Here is an 18620-nt window from a genome sequence, read left to right on the forward strand (position 1 = left end):
AGGAGGAGACACAGAGAAGCTAAAATGACTCATTCAAGGTCACTCTGGTAAATGATGATGTCAGGATTCAAATCTAGATCTGTCTGGTTTCAAAACCTATGATTTGTCTCTTTGGTTTTGTCTGTTACTCTATGCTGCCTCCCCAGGAAGGAGCAGGCAGGAACACAGGAGAGAAGGCAGGAGAGAGAGTGAAGAAGGAAGGAGGCGTGTACGTGTCCCCTGCCCCAAGGGTCTGGGCCCAACATGGATGCTGCTAGGAAGTGCTCCCAGGCTTGCCCACCATAGGATGCTACGGTGCTCTGAGGGCTGTGGCACTGGTCTGCTGCTTTTAAAGAGAACACACACTCAGTTTGCTGGGGAAGATGCCAGGCCCCATGTCTCTGGGTCAGACTTGCTCTTTCAAGTCCCCAAACACCAATGGTCTCAGGCCTGAGGATGAATGGGCCTTGGGGGTTGGGGGACTGTGGGGACAGGGTGGGCTCTGAACCTGGAGCTGGAAGGGCTCACTGAGCAGCACAGCTCTGTCCCAGGTAGGTCCCCAGGCTCCTTCCCCATACAACCCTACAAACCAGTCTCTTTCCTTTTCATGTTCCTATTGTAATCCGGTAGGTTTCTCTCTTCTTGTTATGCTGGAGAATAAAGTGTAATCTCACAGACCTACCCCTCTTCCCCTACTTCTGAAGCAATTTCAAGAAGACACGTCTCCAGCTTTCAGGCTTTAGAGTCAGACATTGGAGTTCAAGTCTCAGCTCTACGGCTGATGAGCTATGTGGCTTCAGGCAAGTTGCTTGATTTCTCTGGGCTTGTTTTGCCCTTTCTGCAGAAGTGATCATAAAAGTTCTCAGGGCTGAGCTGCTGTGCAGAGTAAATGAGGTAACTTATGTGAAGCTTCTGGCACACAGCTGGAGCTGAAGAGACATTCTCCTTCATCTCCCAAAGGGCTGCACTCAGAGTCTGCCACATTTCAGAGGAACCTGCTCTCCAGCTTGGTCTCCATTTCCTACTAGCGGCCTGGGACTTACTCCCAGTCTCACTACTTTGGGTCCTCACAGATGGCCTGGGAGAGGGGGCAAGGAACAAGGCCAAGGAGTGGCCCAAAGCAGTATCAGAACAAAAGGGCGGAGTCTGTTCCAGTCCCTGCTGAAGAAGGGAGCTGGGATGCTGCTGGTCCACCAGGCCAGGTTGCTTCTTCCTGGCTGGCAACTTGAAAGGCTCTGGAAGTTGTACTTAGGAGGGACACAGAAGAAATAAACACCAAGCCTGAATGTTTATTTTTAAATTAACAGTGGTTATGTCCCCTTCCACGGAGGTGAGTGGAATGAGTATGTGATCAAGTCTAAACAACTGGGTTCCAACCCATGACAGTGCTCAGTCCACATCTGATCTTGAGGGCAGTTTTGAGGCTTGTCTATGCAGGTGGTTAACCAGTGCGTGACTGCAAGTTACTGGGGGGTGGTCACTTTCAGTGTGGAAATACTTGTTGGAGGTGGTGAGTATGTAGTGACAAGAGGGTGGCATTTGGCTGCACATAACGTGGCTGGAGGGAGCCAAGGGCCTTGAACTGGGGTGCCACAGACCTTAGCTCCAGGAACCCACTCTGCTCTTCAAACTCATGAGTACTCTCCCAGTCACTCACTCTGGTTGGTGATAATGTCTCCAGCACAGGGTGGTGGGGAAGGCTGCACAGAATTATAGATGTGGTAATTTGTAGATGTGAAATGCTGTGTAAATAATTATTAGCATAGGGAGCAAGGGTGCAGTCTGAAACATTGGGGGAGCGGTGGGACACAGAATGTCCACTTATAAGCAACAAAACTCTTCTGGGTTCTCAGCTCTCACCGCCGGGGTCCCTGTGCTCCCTCCCCAGAATCACACGCATACGGTCACAATCCTCCTTTTGACCTTCTGGTCCTTGGTGTCAGTTTCATTTACGGAATTACTGCATTAAATTGATGGAACATTAGTAAAACCTAATTAACATCCAGATTGAGGTTTTTTAAGGGAAGCGAGATCTGCAGAAAATAAAATACCCTAGTAATTTAAATTCCACAGTATTCAAGTAAATACTACATGACTGAACATTACAAGTTGAATAATTTTAGTCCAGGAAAAAAAAACAACTATTAGTTTGTCTATTCTTACAAATAGTACTTCTAATCCTCATTCAAATCTATTCCCCCAAACCATTATATTTATCATATGAGGAAACAGAGGCATTGAGAAGTGAGTGGACTTGGTGAAGGCCAAGGCCAGATCTCAAACCTAGGCCTACCAAGTCTAGGCCTAGTGCTCTTGACTTCATATCACAACTGCTTCCTGGTATCACATGATTCCCTGAATGGGGCTGGGAGTATAAATAAACAGAACAGAGACTTTTTTAATGGTAAAGAATGCTTTTGGTTTATACACTGGGGGTGTTACCTCTCTATCCATCCCCACCCATCCCTCCACCTTCCCATCCCATCCATCCATCCATCCATTCATCTACCCATTCATCTATCCATCCATCCATCCTTTATTGAAGGCCTGCTATAAGCCACATGAGGATACAGATCCTGCTCTACCGTTAAGCTCCATGAAAACAGTATCTGCATTAATTACAATCAAAGGCCAGGGTCTAGCTCAGGTCTAGTCTGGCATGCAGTAGATGTTCAGTAAATACTGAACAAAAGAATGAATGAATAAACTTTGTTATTTCGAAGCTTATGGCATGGAAAGGTAGGCTGACATGAAGAGTGGGGCATAATTCAGCGTGACCACAGCCGTGAACAGAGCAGCAGTCCAGCCGAGGAGGGCGTGGTTGGCCCCTACTGAGGTGACTCCCAATCAGCTGGTCACAGAATCACTTTGGGGCTCTATCAGTGTGGGTTCCAACACAGAACCTGTTTCCTGAGCTGTCAAGGATGAATGGGCGAGTCCTGGGGCTCCCTCTGGGCACTTGCACCAGTCTCTTCATCATTTGGGACCTCGAATTTCTTACTTGTGACCCTCTAGTCTTTAGAGCCTCCAGTCAACTCTACCAATATATTGTTTTACTAATTTATTCTAAAGCTCTTTTAGCTCCCTTTTCTCCATTTCAACTCAGTTCACTTCAATTCAACCAACATTTTCCAAGCACCGACTTTGTACCAGCCACCGGGACACCTGAACCCTCTGTGCCCTTCTTCAGGAGCAGGATCTGCTGCTGAACCCTAGGGAGCATGTGTTCAGGCGTGCCTGACGCGGGTCCTCCAGCAGAGAGGCAAACGAAAGCTGAGGAGGGCCCACTGCACGTGGCTACATGCTGTAAACATCCAAGAACTCGAGTGATGGTTACTGAGAGGATGTTAAAAATCATTATCTACTGAAAATATTAGATTTGCTCTGGATTGTTCATTACATACAATGGCTTAATAGGACTTTTATTGAATAGCTGCAGAGCTCTGGGCCGAAATCAATTTGCCGTACACTCGGAATTTTGATGTATGCTGTTGACTTCCACAACACGAAGCAATTTGTAATAGCTTTGGCTCTCTGTTGTTTTCAAAGCTCCTGCTACATCACAAGCATTTATTTCTGACCACAAAATTACATTTATTCAACAGAAAGCAGCTCTGGGTCTTTAAGAGGTTAACTTCTGGAGTGCTTGGCTGCTCTCCAGCCCGTCGGAGGAGCGGCGCTGGCATGGTGGCACCGGCGGTGGCGGCAGCGCCGGGCGGGCGGCCGTGATTAATAGACTGCTGAGTGCGCCCCTTTCCACATGCACGCGGCTCGCTCCCCTGCTTCCATAGATCATGGGCTTAGCCTCAACATATCTGACTGAAATTGAATTTGGCTTCTCTCTCAACCGTTCATTTCCTATGTTATGCAAGGTTATACCCTTTTCTGCATGAGCAGAACCAAACCAGCTGCAGCTTTGGAGAAGAAAATGTGTTTTCAATTAGGAAACTGGCCTGAATATTGAACCACAGTCCTACTGCTCCCCTAATTGAGCCATCATGGAGCAGGCCTACAGATAGAAACTGTATCAGCAGGCCTTCGGATTTTACTGTAAGAATTAAAACGCACTATCCCCACCACAACCACAACAACTGCCACCACTGTCACCCCAACTATCACATGTGAAAAGGCCTGAGAGTCTGAAGATGGCTGTGCGGGATGAGAAGGAACAAAGTCCCCGTCAGGAGAGGGGTCAGGACAACAGGCTATGTTGGGGTCCTCCTCGTGAAGCCTCCTCTATTCTCCACCCAGAGCCAGTCAGTGTCCTCAGGGCCTGGCCTGTTCCACACGTGCCTGTGAGAGACACTGGGTCCCAAACTTGGCGGATATCTTTGATGCCCCCGGGAAGGGGAATCAGCCTTATGTTTCTTGTGGGTCGCTAGGAACCTAGGGCAGAGCATTCCACATAGTGCTTAATGAATATTTATTAATGAAGGAGGAGGCAAGAGGGAGAGAGAAATTCAGCTGAGAACACCTTACCAAACAGCGTGGAAGCGAAATAATGTAGACCCTTGAAAAAAACTATATTGAGCTGAGATAGTAAGGAAAATAGAGGGAGGTAAGCTTTCATTTAGGTCTTAAAGAATAAAAATGATTTTTTAAATTTATAGATATGGGGTGGGGGGAGAAAGAGGTATCAATTTGTTGTTACATTTATTATGAATTCATTGGTTGATTTTTGTATGTGCCCTGACTGGGGATCAAACCCGCAACCTTGGTGCATCAGGAGGACGCTCTAACCAACAGAGATACTCAATCAGGAAAGGATGGAAGTGATTTTTACAGGTGAAGAAGAGTAAAAGGTTATAATAATGAAGGCCATGACTTTAGAAAAAGGTTAGAGGCAGGAAACCACAAGGAATGTTCAGGGTACAGCAAACAGACCAGACTGGTGGGAGCAAAAACCAAAAATGTGACACCTGAAAATACATTTTAAACCAAATCACAGAGCTCCTAACCTACCATCTAAGGTGCTAAAGTGGGTACAGAGTTCACAGAATTTAACCTAGAGCAACTGCCCTTTAAGGGAACCTAGAACAGTGGTTCCTACAATCAGCTACAAACGAGAATCAGGGTGGACTTTGTAAAATTAGACTCTTAAGTCCCACCCCAGACCTGATGAATGAGAACCCTGCAGGGGTAAGGGGGTGAGCACAGGGAGCTAAATTTCTGGAAACATGGTTAATTCTCATGCAGCCAGTTGTTCCATTGGAGTACTAGCTTTATTTTTTAAATTTATTTTTATTTTTTTAAAAAAAACTGTTGTTCAAGTACAGTTGTCTCCATTTTCCTGCCACCACTTTCCCCTCTGAGCACCAGCCTTAGAAACCACCAATCTGGTCCAATCTTCCCTAATACCATCCTGCCCACGCCGCTTAATGCGGTACTTGCTCAGTACAGGCATGATGGAGACATAAATATGTGTGTGTGCACATGCACAAACACACAGTTCCTACCCTCGAGGTTTCGGAAGCACAAGGCTTAGTACGGGACAAGTTAAACTGTGTTCCAGTAGCTAAAATATAAGGCAGAATGTCCTCAGGCTCAAAATCAAAAGAGAGATATAAATGGAGCCCTCCCAGAGATCAGAAGCGGAAGAGCTTGTTTCTGGTAGGTATTTGGGGATGACCTGGACAGTATGGCATTTGGGTTGGGCCTTGAAAAAGAATGGATTAAGAGCTGACCACATCTCTGACAGGTGGTCTTCTGGCCCTTGTTTGAACATCCCCAGTGATGAGAAACTTACCGCCTTAGCTGGCAGCTCATTCCATTTTTGAACAGCTCTAATCACTGGAAAAGTCCCCTTCTGTCTGCTGATGACAGTCAACCTAGTATCAGCCCACTGGCTCATACTGGGCCATGGGGCTCCCTGCTGACTGTCTCGCTCACCCACTAGTTATACAGATGAGCAAAGTCAGGCAGAAAGGGACCCAGGAGCTGCTCGCAGTCACAGAAGAGTGAGTGGCAGCGCCTGGGCAGGCTCCCAGGTCCTCTAACTCCCTGTGAAATGTTCTTTGAAGTAAAAGCACTTGGACACCCTGGCTTTATTTAGACATGGCCTTTAGATCTGAACACTTAACTACGCTATAGCACAACAGATACGGGCCACAGGACATCCTTAAAACTCTTAGTCACTTTCAGCTAATTCATGCAGTATTTACCCAGCTTAATCCATTTCGTCTATTATTTGATTAAAATCCATCAAGTGTGCACGCAGCCTTTGCTTTCCACTGCACTCAGACCTCTCCTTTGGACTAGAGCCTTTCAAAGCAACTTAACACCATGGTCCACCAGATCCTTGCCTGCCCAGCCCTCCCTGGCCATGCTGGCCTGCCTGCCTCCCTCCCTCCCTCCCTCCTTCAGTCCCAGCCCCTTGGCCTTCTTTCTGGCTTCTAGTCATCCTGAGCGCTGCCCCTCCTCAGAAACTTGGCACTTGCCCTGCTCTGCCTGACACTCTCCGTGGCTCTGTGCTTGGCTGCTTCTTCTCATCACTCAGGTCTTACCTCAAACGTCACCTCCTGGGCGAGGCCTCCCAGGACAATGATCTGCAGAAGCTGCCCTGCTCTCCCTACTCTACTCCACTTTCCCATCTATTTCCCTCACAGCACTTGCTGCCATCTGACATTACTCCTTGTGTTTATTATCTCTTTCTCTTCACTAGAACACAGACTTTAAGCAGAGGCCTTGTTGACTGTATCCATGGCTACATCCTTTGCTCCTATCTGGCCCAGAGCTACACACAGTTGATTCTCAAGGTTTTACTGAGTGAAAAAATGAACAAACATCAGAGAGTACAACCCACCATCAGAGGCAATGTGGGGCTTCAGACGGCCTGACTGTGGCTCTGAACATTGTTGGTATGTTACCCCTACAGGGGACGTCCAGTACAAAGGGAAGCTGCAAATGATTACTTGACCCCTCATGTGGGCGGCATCGGCAGGTGATACTGGGACGAAGTCACAGTCTGCAGTTAACCTGGGCCCCACTCTTCCGAGGGGTGCAGATCAGGTCATGGCAAAAGGCGTGGACACAGTTATGGATGTTTATGTGGGACAAGGTGTGGAAAGCCAGTTTTGATACAGGAGGGGCTGGTAAAAAGCGGAGGGGAGCCTAAAAATGTATTTGCCAAGTGCTTTACAAAAACGAACATCAGTGATCCTTATCCAAGACTGGGGAGTTGACTAAGAGGACAGAGGGCAGGAAGGGGTCCTCCCCACACCCCAAGCACATCAGAGCGGACTGCACCAACATTAAAGAACACGTCAGTGGTGCAGACAGCCCAGGTGTGCTCCTGCCACCTGTGTGGCTTTGGGTAGTTTACTTACCTTCTCTGGGCTTAGTTTCTTCATCTATAAAATGGGCCGCTGCTTCCCCACCCACCCAGTAGACACCTACTGCATGTCCACTGGGGTCAAGTACTTTGGGTATACAAAGGAGGCCCTGCTTATACAGACATAAAAAATCTAGACAGTGGTGGACATAACAAGCTCACAAATACAATGAGAAAAGTACTCTGAACAACAGGACAGGAGCTACGGGAGAAACAGTAAAAGGGCCTTGGTTTGGACTAAGGGTCAGAGACCTCTTTGAGGGAATGACAACTGAGATGAGCCCTGAAGGAAGCGTAAGACAGCCGGGCAGGCGACTGGGGGAACAGCGTGGGGCAGACGGAGGCAGGCTATATAGCCTGTCCATGTACCCTGAAGGCTGAGGTCAGGGTTCTGTGTCCACCTCAGGGGCGCGGGGGAGCCACTGAAAGGCTGTGAGCAAGGAAGTGACCCAGTCCCTGCTGACACATGGAGGAAAGGTAGGGGTGGGGTGGGTAAGAGCTGGAAGAGAGATCAGTTAGGGAACCACTGCAATAGGCTCGATGACATATGGTGGCTTTGGACAAGCGTGTGTGGTGGGGATAGAAAGGACTGAAAAGATCTCAGAACACTTCAGAGGAAGGATGGAGGAGATGTGGGGGTACAGAGGGAGGAGGGAGAGCTAGATTTCCAGGTGAGGCAACTAGGGGGACTGGGCAGTTATTCCTAAGAAGGGAAAGGATGGAGAAGGCAATTCAGCAATGTGGAAGTTGGAGAAGGGGAGGTAGTTATAGGTTATGAGCTATTTCCTGTGGAATACCCAAAAGGCAATAAACAGGCAGTCTTAGATGATCCTGGAATACAGCAGGGAAGACTAAGAGAAATTTGAGTTTTCAGCATAGAGATACCAAGAGACTATAGAGTAAAGAATGCAGTGATTCGAAGGTCCGAAGGTAAAGAAGGAACTGGCTAAGGAAGCTAAAAATTAACAGCCAGAGAGAACCCAGAAGGCAAAATGCCATAGGCTGTCAAGAGCAGAGACCCTATAATGAGAGGGGTGGACCAGTGTGCTGTCACTGAGGTGACGATGTAGGGGACTAAAATGGTCAAGGGAAAGTGGGGCGGACGTCACACTGGGGAGGGCTGAAGAACACACACCGGATGGAGATGGCTCTTTGGAAAAGCTTGGCCAGGTGGGCTGGGTAAGAAAGAAGGGTTGGCGTCTTTGTGTGTGTCTGTTTGTCTGTCTGTCTGTCTGTCTCTCTTTCCTACTGTCTCTTTCTCTCAAGGTGGAACATACTAGTGCTTGTAGAAACATTGATGAGAAGAGTCCAATAACTAACTAGCAGAGATTGCAGCTACTGTAGAAAGCAGAAGGTGGGCTCCGGCACCATACGGAAGAGACTGGTGTTTGAAGAAGGGTTACTTCCTCCCACAGTGAAAGCCAACGGAGAAGATGCATACAGCTTTGGAGAGCTGGTCACAGGGAGGTAGAAGCAGCAGCTGCTTTCCAGTATTGTGAAGACTGAGCCAGCATACGCTTGAAAAGCACCTAATGCACCACTTGAACTGGCTAAGTGTCTCACGAATGCCATTTTGAACATTACAAATGTGCCATCCTGCTTGGCCTGCCCAAGTGCATGGCTTCACCAGAAGCATCATCCATTTGCCTGGAGATTAAAATTTGTCACAGATGAAATGCAAAAAGAAGGGAGAAGACAATATGCAGTTTCTGACATGCAAAAATAGAATTATATAGCGACTGTCTTGTAAGCGTGAATATTTCTTTTTGAAAATAGTTCATACTTATAAAAGTAACAAAAGAAACACCTATGAGTAGGGACATTCCCATGACATTAGAGCTCCCTTGTGCCTATGTCTGATAACCTCTATTCTGCATTTCCTGTTAACCTTTTCCTTATGGTTCTATTTTATAATAAAAACCTGTATCCCCAAACAGTATCAGCTCAGCATTGCACAGTCTGATATTTCATTCACTTTCCCCGGAGGCGCTGTACTCCATTGTATAACTATACCACCCTTTACTTATTCTTTTTCAGTGCTGATGGGAATGGGTTGTTTCCACTTGTTTACTACTTTCAAACATTGCTGAACTTGATACTTGGGACCCAGGTTTAAGTTTATTTAGGGTATATACTTAGGAGCAAAACTGCTCTGTCAAGGTACACCTTCATTTTTAGATTTAGTATCTGATGCGAGATTGGTTTTCAAAAATGTTAAACAAATTTACATTCCTACATTAACTTTTGAATTTTGGCCAACCTGGTAGACACAAGTAAGTTGCACTTAAATTATTTTAATTTGCATTTCCCTGACTATGAGGTTCAGCATACTTTTTAATACTTACTGACCATTCTGATTATCTCTTCTGAGAAATGCCATTCATGGCTTTTGCTTGTTTTTCTGTTGAGACATTTATCTTTTTCTTATTAATAGGTAAAAGTTTTTAAGGCTTTTAAAAATAATAACCCTTCATGAACTACGTGTGTGGCAACTATCTTCTCCTGGTTTGTGGCTTGTGGCCAAGGGTACCCAAAATATGATCTGCTTATAGTACGGCCCTAGGGCACATCATTCACATCAGAGGGATCTGAAGCGTTATTATGAAAAAGATTCAGATGGGTTGGAATCTCTACTATGACAAGTTTCCTACAGATATAGTAAAATGTCTTGAGAAAGGTAGATCCTCCTACTAGTTCACACAAAGGTAAAACTCAGCCAAAAGTGGAGTTATCTTTTTCATGTTTTCTAGGCTGTCTTTCCTTGAGAAAATGAAGAAGGAGGAGGAGGGGGAGGGGGGCAGGGGGAGGAAGAGAAGAAGCTTTTATTTTAAAATTTTAACGTAGTTGAATGTAACAATTTCTTCCTTTATGGTTTCCTGTTTAAGAAATCCTATCTTACCCAAAGTCATCATATTCAAGTCATCATTTAAACCTTCTAAAAGGTTTAAAGTTTTGACTTAAATCTTTACCTGTAATTTGTATTTGCATATGGTTTGAGGTAGGGATCTCATTTCATTTAATCCCATAAGGATAACCTATTGTCAGAGGACGATTTACTGAAAAGTCCACTCTTTGCTCACTGATCTGTAATGCTCTCTTTGCAATGTATTTGTCTTCTATGTGTGCACAAGTCAGTTCTAATTTTTTATATGTTCTTTGGATGTGTTTATCTATCCCTATTGTAATTGTAGCTTTAATAATCTAGTAGGCCAAATTCTCCATCTTGTTCTTATTTAATATTATTTTCACAATTATCAACCTCATATAAATTCTGGCATCAGCTTTTCAATAGCATGAAAATCCTGTTTGAATTTTAATTGGACCTACAATGACTATATAATCAATTTGGGGGAAACTAATAACCTTAATAATAGTGGGAATTTCTATCACTGAATACCTTATCTCTCTTCATTTAAATCTTTAATATCTTTCAATATAAATGCTATTCTTTTCTCCCAGAACAGTTTCTATGAGCATTGCTATTATTTTTCTAGGTGTCCTTTATTTTTTCTTGCTATTTCCAGTGGTATATTTCCTCAGTTTGCTCTTGATGTGCAAGTATGTATTTACTTTTGTATACTGATTTTGTATCTAGCAACCTTGTTAAATAACTGAGGCTTATTTGAAAAGTGAATTTATTTCTTCTATTACAATATTTATACTCTATTTCTTTTTCTTATCTTCCATGCCAAAAATTCTAGTACAATGTTAAATAAAAAATAGCATTAGTAGGCATTCTTGTCTTGTTCCTGATTTTAAAGGGAACATGTCAACATCACTGAGTATGATGATTGATGGAAGTTTTTGATAAATACTTTTACGCAGCTTAAAAAGAAGTTCCCTTCAATTCCTAATTTGCTGATAATCGTTGTTATGATGACTGAATGTTGAATTTTATCACATTCTTTTTCTATCATTATTAAAATAGTATTTTCCTCTTTAATCAACTAATGATGTTAATTTGCATTAACACATTTTTCTAATATTAAACCAAACAGCATTCTTGGGATACACAGAGCTTGATGGATTCAATTTACTAATACCTTTTAAAGGACTTCTGCATACCTACTCATAAATTAGGCTACTTCAATATTCCCTTCTTATACTGTTCTTATCTGGTTTTGACATCAAGGTTACACTAGCCCCATAAAATGAGTTAGAGAGTGTTTTCTCTTTTTCTATTTTTTGAAGGAGTTTGCAAAAGATTAGAATTATTTCATGAATGACTGATAGAACTCCCCATAAAAATGCCTAGACCTTGTGAAAATATTTCTGTAATACTTGTGAGGCTATTTAGGTTTTCTACCTCTTCTTTAATCAGCTTTGATATGTTATAATATTCTAGAAGTCTATCCATTTTGTCTAGGTTTTTAGTTAAACTGGTATAAAACTGATTATAATATTCCCCTCTTAATGTTTTAATTTACTGCAGCTGCAAAATTATCCTTGTTATCATTCCTAATCTTTTTTTTTTTTCCTTTATTAGGTAGGTAGTTTGTCTACTGTAGTAATCTTTTCAAAGAACCAATTTTGGGGCTGTTTCTCAGGTCTTTGTTTTCTTTCTCATTTTTTATTCTTACATATTTTTATTACTAATTATTTCTATTAGTTCCTTCTTCCTATTTTCTTTGAGGTTATTCTATTGTACTTTCCTAACTATTTAAATGGAATGTTAAGCTCATGAATTTTCAGTCTTTATTTCCACTCTGATAAAAGCACCAAAGTTATTTAAGAGGATTTTCCTCCATGAGGACACTTGGTTTAAGCAGCCAGCTCCCCTACCAAGAGGAGTGGGGCTTAAGCCAACTCCTTCTGCCACCAACCTGCTATACCATGATCCTCCTCAGGGAAAGAAGCAAGGAGAGAGCGAGATAATTTGAAAGATTTAACATTTTTTTTAAAGAGTGGGAGTGTCATTTCACTGAAGGGGTTGTCTAAATTATTGAACTAAAATACGCCTTAAATTGGATGATGGTTAAGTTACTTCCCCTACCCCCACTAATCAGTTCGCTGGGCTTGTGAAACACACAAGCTTAGACAGAGAAATAAATACGCTGTCAATCTAATTTCAGTGAATAAAATTTGAAGACTCGGCTATAATAATTATTAATGACTGTTACAATTATAGTATTCTAAACTTTTTAATCAAGGACAACAAATACAGGTATTTACTAGTTTTTTCTAAGGTATTTCCCAAGCATATATTCTGGGGTCCCTGTCACCTTATTAATAGCAACATAACCTGGAAAAAGGATAGAGGCAAGTGTTTTAAAAACTGCCTCCAGAAGAACCTCACTGTTCAAGCATTTATTCATTAACTACTTTTGAGAGCCCAAATACTTTAGTTCCTGTTGTTATGTCAGGTGCTGGGGATACAAATGGCCAACAAGACAAGACACAGAGGTTGCCTGCACACATTTATAGGCTCATGGGGAACAGAAACAAGTCACAGGCAGCTCTCAGGCCTGATGACAAATACATTACAAGTAGCACGGGGTGCAATGGGAGCACACGGTATGGGGACCTGGCCTTCAGGGAAGACCTTTCTTGAAGAAGTGACAGCAAGCAGAAGTGACCCAGGCGAAGTGAGAGGAGGACAGAGCGTTTGAGGAAGGGTTGACCGGTTCAAAGGCTGGGAGGCCAGTGAGGACGCCTGATACACTCAGGCCTGGAAGAAATTCAGAATGGCTGTGTGTCCAGGGGTAGGCGGGAAGCAGGGAGAGAGGTCTAGAAAGGTAAGCCCGCAAATCAGGCGGGTCTCATAAACCACAGGAAGGAAGGTGTCTGGATTTACCCTGAGAACCACAAGAAAACACTGGGGGCATAAGTAGTGCCCTGCCAAAGTTAATGTTTCCCGTGACATTAAAACATACTAGAAATACATGTTATTGCAGGAACACCAAAGTCCTATGTAAATATCTAGCTGCCTGAAAGCGACTTATTTATTTTTTTCTTTTTGGGGATCTCAGATAGAGAAGTAATCTATACAAATTCTGAGGGAAAGAACATGTTTTCATTAATACCATACATTTTTCCAAGGGGAACTCAAAGCACCTTGGGACGAACCTAAAAATACATATCTGTTAAATAAAATTGCACTCAGTAAACACTAATGAAGGGCACAAGAACAAACGTCTGATCAGAGAAGTTGGTGTTTTATAAAAACATGCCGAATGGATCTTGCCCTGGCAGAGCACCAAGACAGGCCGCCCTCCGGCCTCTGCCTCGGTCAGCGGACAGCCGGCCCGGCCTGCGTGCAGTCCCTCTGCATGACGGTCCATTCGTCAGAAACAAGTAGGACTTAGTCCCTTCTACTAAAATCGGCTTACTGGTAAGCACAAATTATTTACTATAAATATAGTAATTAGCAAAGATTTGGTAAATATTAATTAATGGTATATAAAAATATTTACTTTATAAATAGTCTTTAAGAAAATGGGCAAATAGGAACCCTAGATGTTCCTCAGGCATTTCAAATTTAATATATGCAGAACCAAACCCATTACCCTATCCAGAACGTGAGATAATCTATAAGATAACTTAGATTCTTAAAACACACACACGCACACACACAAAACTCAGTGTAATAAAAAACAGTAACAACAGTTATTGTTTTATTATATATATCTCCACCCCCTCTTATTTATTTTCATTAATATATAAATATATATATCTCCCAAATGCAATGCATGAACCTGATGGAACTCAGGTGGGGGCAAGGCAGTTATTAAGACACAATTTGGGGATAACTGGGGAAATTTGACTTTTGGACTGAATATTACACATTATGAAATTAATGTTAATTTTCCCAGGTGTGACGCTTGGAGTTATTGTGAAAATGTTGGTGAATATCCCTAATTTAGGAGATACACACGTTACGTTTAAGGGTACAGTGCTGAGCTATCTGCAATTTACTTTCTAATGTTTAATGACAGGGTGGGAAGCAAATGTGGCAAAATGTTAACAAGTGGTGAGTTGGGGTCAAAGGGTACACAGGTGTTCATTATAGTAATCTTTCTACTTTTATATACACTTGAAATTTTTCAAAGAGAAAGAAAAACAAGTAAACAACACAAACAGCACATTGAGCTATTTCAGGTAGAGAAACACTAAGCCATTGGGCCTCACTAAAGCTGCTGAACAGGTAAAAGAAAGAGATCAAATCAAATGTGGGTTGGTGTAAGGTGACAATTTTACTTCATAGAATGAGGGTTTGGAGATGTACTTCTGAGGGAAAGGCAATTCATGTCCTTCCCAGACCTGCGATATTGATATCCTCTGTGCCTCACAGAGCTAAGTCCATGGGGACCTCCTGAGGCACGACATTATGAAGAGAGAGAATAGCACCGCTGCACTGTTGTAAAATCTTCACTGCTCACCAGCGGTCACTGCTGCTTTGTCGTCCTACGCAAGTCCCTCACTGTCCTGGAATCTCCTCTCTTGCCTCCCACTGCAGTCCTCCTGACTAACCTCATTCGTTCCCTCACCCTTTGCTGTCACCCGCACGGCGAAGAATTTGCCAAATGGTAGCCCTCACCTCGTACTGCAGACGTCTGAGCCCAGGAGTCCGGCCTCCTTAGCGGTGTGTCCCAGGAGGCACCCCACAGCCTCACACCACTCCTGAACTTGCCATCTCACTTCTCGGACTCCTGCTCCTTCCCCCTTTTCTCTGTGAAATCTATGGTCCTACCAGTATGGGTCTTTAGAGGGCTTTAAAAAAGTCTAGCTTCCTTTCCTCAGTATTGTTACAATTCTCAACATTACAACAGGAGAAGCTAAGGACCAAATGAGTAACTCCCCGTCAAACAGTAACAAAATTTCTGGCTTTCTAAGATCCACTAAGTCTCTCCACCCAGGGTTGAGAAGGAGCTGGAGTGTCACCCACTTCCACCGTATGTCCTCTTTGTGGGATATTACTCTGTGGTGGTCAGGGCACACACCTCAGATGAGGGGCAACGTGCCCGCCATCTTGCCCAGTCCTTCTCTGGAAGGGTATGTTAGAAAGCTCTTCCTTACACTGAGCCCAAACTTACTTCTCGCGACTTCTGCCTGTTGTTCTTTTTTCAAACTTCAAATGAAATTTCTCTTCCCCCAACAGCTGCACCTGAAAGCACTGCACAGGAGGAGGACTGGTAGCAGCAGCCCCAGACCAACTGGGAACCGGTGACCTCGAGGGAGCTCAGGAGCTCTCATAGGCTGTGGCCTGAATAAGATCAGTCCACCCAGTGGCAACAGCACATTGGGAAGGGCAAAGTCTGCAGGACATTGGGTCGGGGAAGCTGGGAGGGCTCCATCTAGGCAAGCACCTTCTGTTAATGGCATTTATTTAATGAGAATAAAAAGAAAGCATGATAAACTAAATAGGAAGGGTGGCTCAGGATAGAAAATAAACATGAATACTTACCTCTCCTTGGAAGCTCTTCAGCAGTGGCGCTACCTGCTTGCGTAAATCCTGGAGCAAGAGGAATGGGTCAGGAATCAGCCATTTGAGAAAAAAAGAGAAGGAAACATTTGTTAAGGCCTCCTAAAAACAGCTTTGAATTTAGTGATAATTATCACTACATAAAGCAATCCTGGTCCCTCTCCTGTTTCGTTCCTTGATTCTTGCGACATTATGCCAATTGGCCCCCCCTATAGTTTCCATGAACTTAAGAATACCACTAGATTTATTTCTACTAAATTCTGGTTATATATACTATTCCTCATTTCTTTTTTTTAAATGTATTTTATTGATTATGCTATTACAGTTGTCCCATCCCCCCCCCTCATTCCCTCCGCCCTGCATCCTCCCTCCCCTTAGTTCATGTCCATGGGTTGTAAATATAAGTTCTTTGGTTTCTCCATTTCCTATACTATTCTTAGCCTCCCCCTGCCTATTTTGTACCTACTATTTATGCTTCTTATTCACTGTACATTTTCCTCCATTCTTCCCTTCCCTTTCCTCTCTGATCTCCATTTCAGTGATTCTGTTCCTGTTCTAGTTGTTTTGCTTAGTTTGTTTTTGTTTTTGTTTGTTTTAGGTTTAGTTGTTGGTAGCTGTGAGTTTGTTATCATTTTACTGTTTCTGATCTTCATCTTTTTCTTAGATAAGTCCCTATATCATTTCATATAAGGGCTTGGTGATGATGAACTCCTTTAGCTTTACTTTATCTGGGAAGCACTTTTTCTGCCCTTCCATTCTAAATGATAGTTTTGCGGGCTAGAGTAATCTTGGATGTAGGTCCTTGTCTTTCATGACTTCGAATACTACTTTTTAGACCCTTCTTGCCTGCAAGGTTTCTTTGGAGAAGTCAGCTGACAGTCTTATGGGAACTCTTTTGTAGGTAACTGTCTTGTTGCTTTTAAGATTCTCTCTTTGTCTTTAATCTTGGGTAATTAATTATGATGTACCTTGGTGTGTGCTTCCTTGGGTTCAACTTTGGGACTCTCAAGAGCTTCCTGGATCTCCTGGAAGTCTATTACCTTTGCCAGATTGGGGGAGTTCTCCTTCATTATTTTTTCAAATAAGTTTTCAATTTCTTGCTCTTCCCTTTCTCCTTCTGGCACTGCTATGATTCAGATGTTGGAATGTTTAAAGTTGTCTCAGAGGTTCCTAAGCCTCTCTTCATTTTTTTGAATTCTTGTTTCTTCATTCTGTTCTGGTTGAATGTTTTTTCTCTTCCTTCTGCTCCAAATCGTTGATTTGAGTCCCAGTTTCCTTTCCTTTACTGTTGGTTCCCTGTGTATTTTTCTTTATTTCACTTTGTGTAGCCTTCGCTTTTTCCTCCATTTTGCGACCAAAATCAAGCAATTCTGTCAGCATCCTGATTACCAGTGTTTTGAACTCTGCATCTGATAGGCTGGCCATCTCTGCATCACTTAGTTCTATTTTTGGAGCTTTGATCTGTTCTTTCATTTGGGCCAGATTTCTTTGTCTTGGCATGCCTGTTATATAGGAAGGGGCGAAACCTTAGGTATTTGCCAGGGTGGGGCAACCCAAGTGGCTGCCTTGTGATGCTGTATGTGGGGGAGGTGGTCTGAGAGGGAACAATACCACTTGCTCTCGCTTTCAGTCACTTCCCCTGCTACCCACAAGCAAATTTGGCCCTTCTGGTGCTGATTCCCAGGTGGGTGGGTTTGTGTATGTTCTAGGACCCCGTGGTTCTCTCCAGTGGACTCTCTTGTGAGGCTGGGAGTTTGTCCCACTGCTACAACCCCCATGCGTTTTTACCTCCAGGGGTTTCGAGGCTTTCTCTTCCTGCACTGGAACCCTGGGTTGCGTGGTCTGTCTTGCTCACCAGATGTTCCTCCCGGTTTATCCGCACACAAACATGGGACTGCCTGGTCCGCCAGCTGCTCCCCTGCGGGAAAGCCTCTCCGCCCCGGCTGCCCGTCTCTGCCCCTTCAAACGGTCTGGATGAATGTTTGTTCTTTGCTCCTTCGTTGTTGGACTTCCATACAGTTTGATTTTCTGGCAGTCTGGTTATTTTTTGTTTTTAAATTTGTTGTTGTCTTCCTTTTGGTCATGTGAGGAGGCAAAGTGTATCTACCTACGCCACCATCTTGGCCAGGAGTCCTGTTCCTCATTTCTAATGTGCTGTGGGCTAAAGTTTTTGCTAATGTTAGTCTGAAATAATTTACTTACAATAAAAAAGAAGTCTACACAGAAGATTTGACTAATTTGTATCTGAAATGGATTTGGGCTACTGTCCTGCATTTTAGTTTTTACTTCTGAGCACTGTTCATAGGAGATACACCTATTTTGAATCCATGTTTGATACAGTCACTAAGAATTTTATCTCAAGCCAGCACTACCCATTATTTCCTTGGAGAAGTCAGAAGTCAATACGTTTTGCTCCTCCTTTGGATCACTTTCTATATTTTTAAACCAAATTCAATGACCAAAAAAAAAAAAAAAAGAAACTTTTTACCAGTCTCTTCTTAAATAAATAAGGCACAACAATGACTCTCTAAAGATGTCTGCATCCTGATCCCCGGGACCTATGACTATAGCTGGGTACATGGTAAAAGGGATGTCGCAGATGTGATTAAGTTAGGGATCGAGTTGGGAAGATTATCCTGGATTATCCAAGCAGATCCAGGTCCTTATAAGAGGGAGGCAGAAGGGTGGGGGTAAGAGAGGTTATGAGATGGAAGCAGGGATGAGAATGATGTAGTGGCAGAGGCCAAGGCACACAGGTGGCCCCAAGAAGCTGGAGAAGGCAAGGAAAGCCTGGAGCATCTAAAAGGAACACAACTCTGCCAACACCTCATTTCAGCCCAGGAAAACCTATTTTGGACTCTGACCTCCAGCATGGTGAGATGATAAATA

The 18620-nt window shown here is 43.5% G+C and overlaps 1 protein-coding gene across 4 annotated transcripts in view; it reads right to left on the reverse strand.

Annotated features, from left to right (window-relative positions):
• The window catches only part of CUX1 (cut like homeobox 1), a 364417-nt gene that overhangs the window by 183583 nt on the left and 162214 nt on the right, over nt 1-18620 (reverse strand). For all 4 annotated transcript variants that reach the window (XM_054589770.1, XM_054589769.1, XM_054589768.1 and 1 more), the window contains exon 3: nt 15714-15761. In XM_054589770.1, the coding sequence (XP_054445745.1) occupies nt 15714-15761 (48 nt within the window). The remainder of the gene's footprint in view (nt 1-15713; nt 15762-18620) is intronic.

The sequence above is a fragment of the Pteronotus mesoamericanus genome, unplaced genomic scaffold (genome assembly GCF_021234165.1).
Source record: "Pteronotus mesoamericanus isolate MK-2021 breed Mesoamerican mustached bat unplaced genomic scaffold, CSHL_Meso_final scaffold_167, whole genome shotgun sequence".
Taxonomy (NCBI): Eukaryota; Metazoa; Chordata; class Mammalia; order Chiroptera; family Mormoopidae; genus Pteronotus; species Pteronotus mesoamericanus.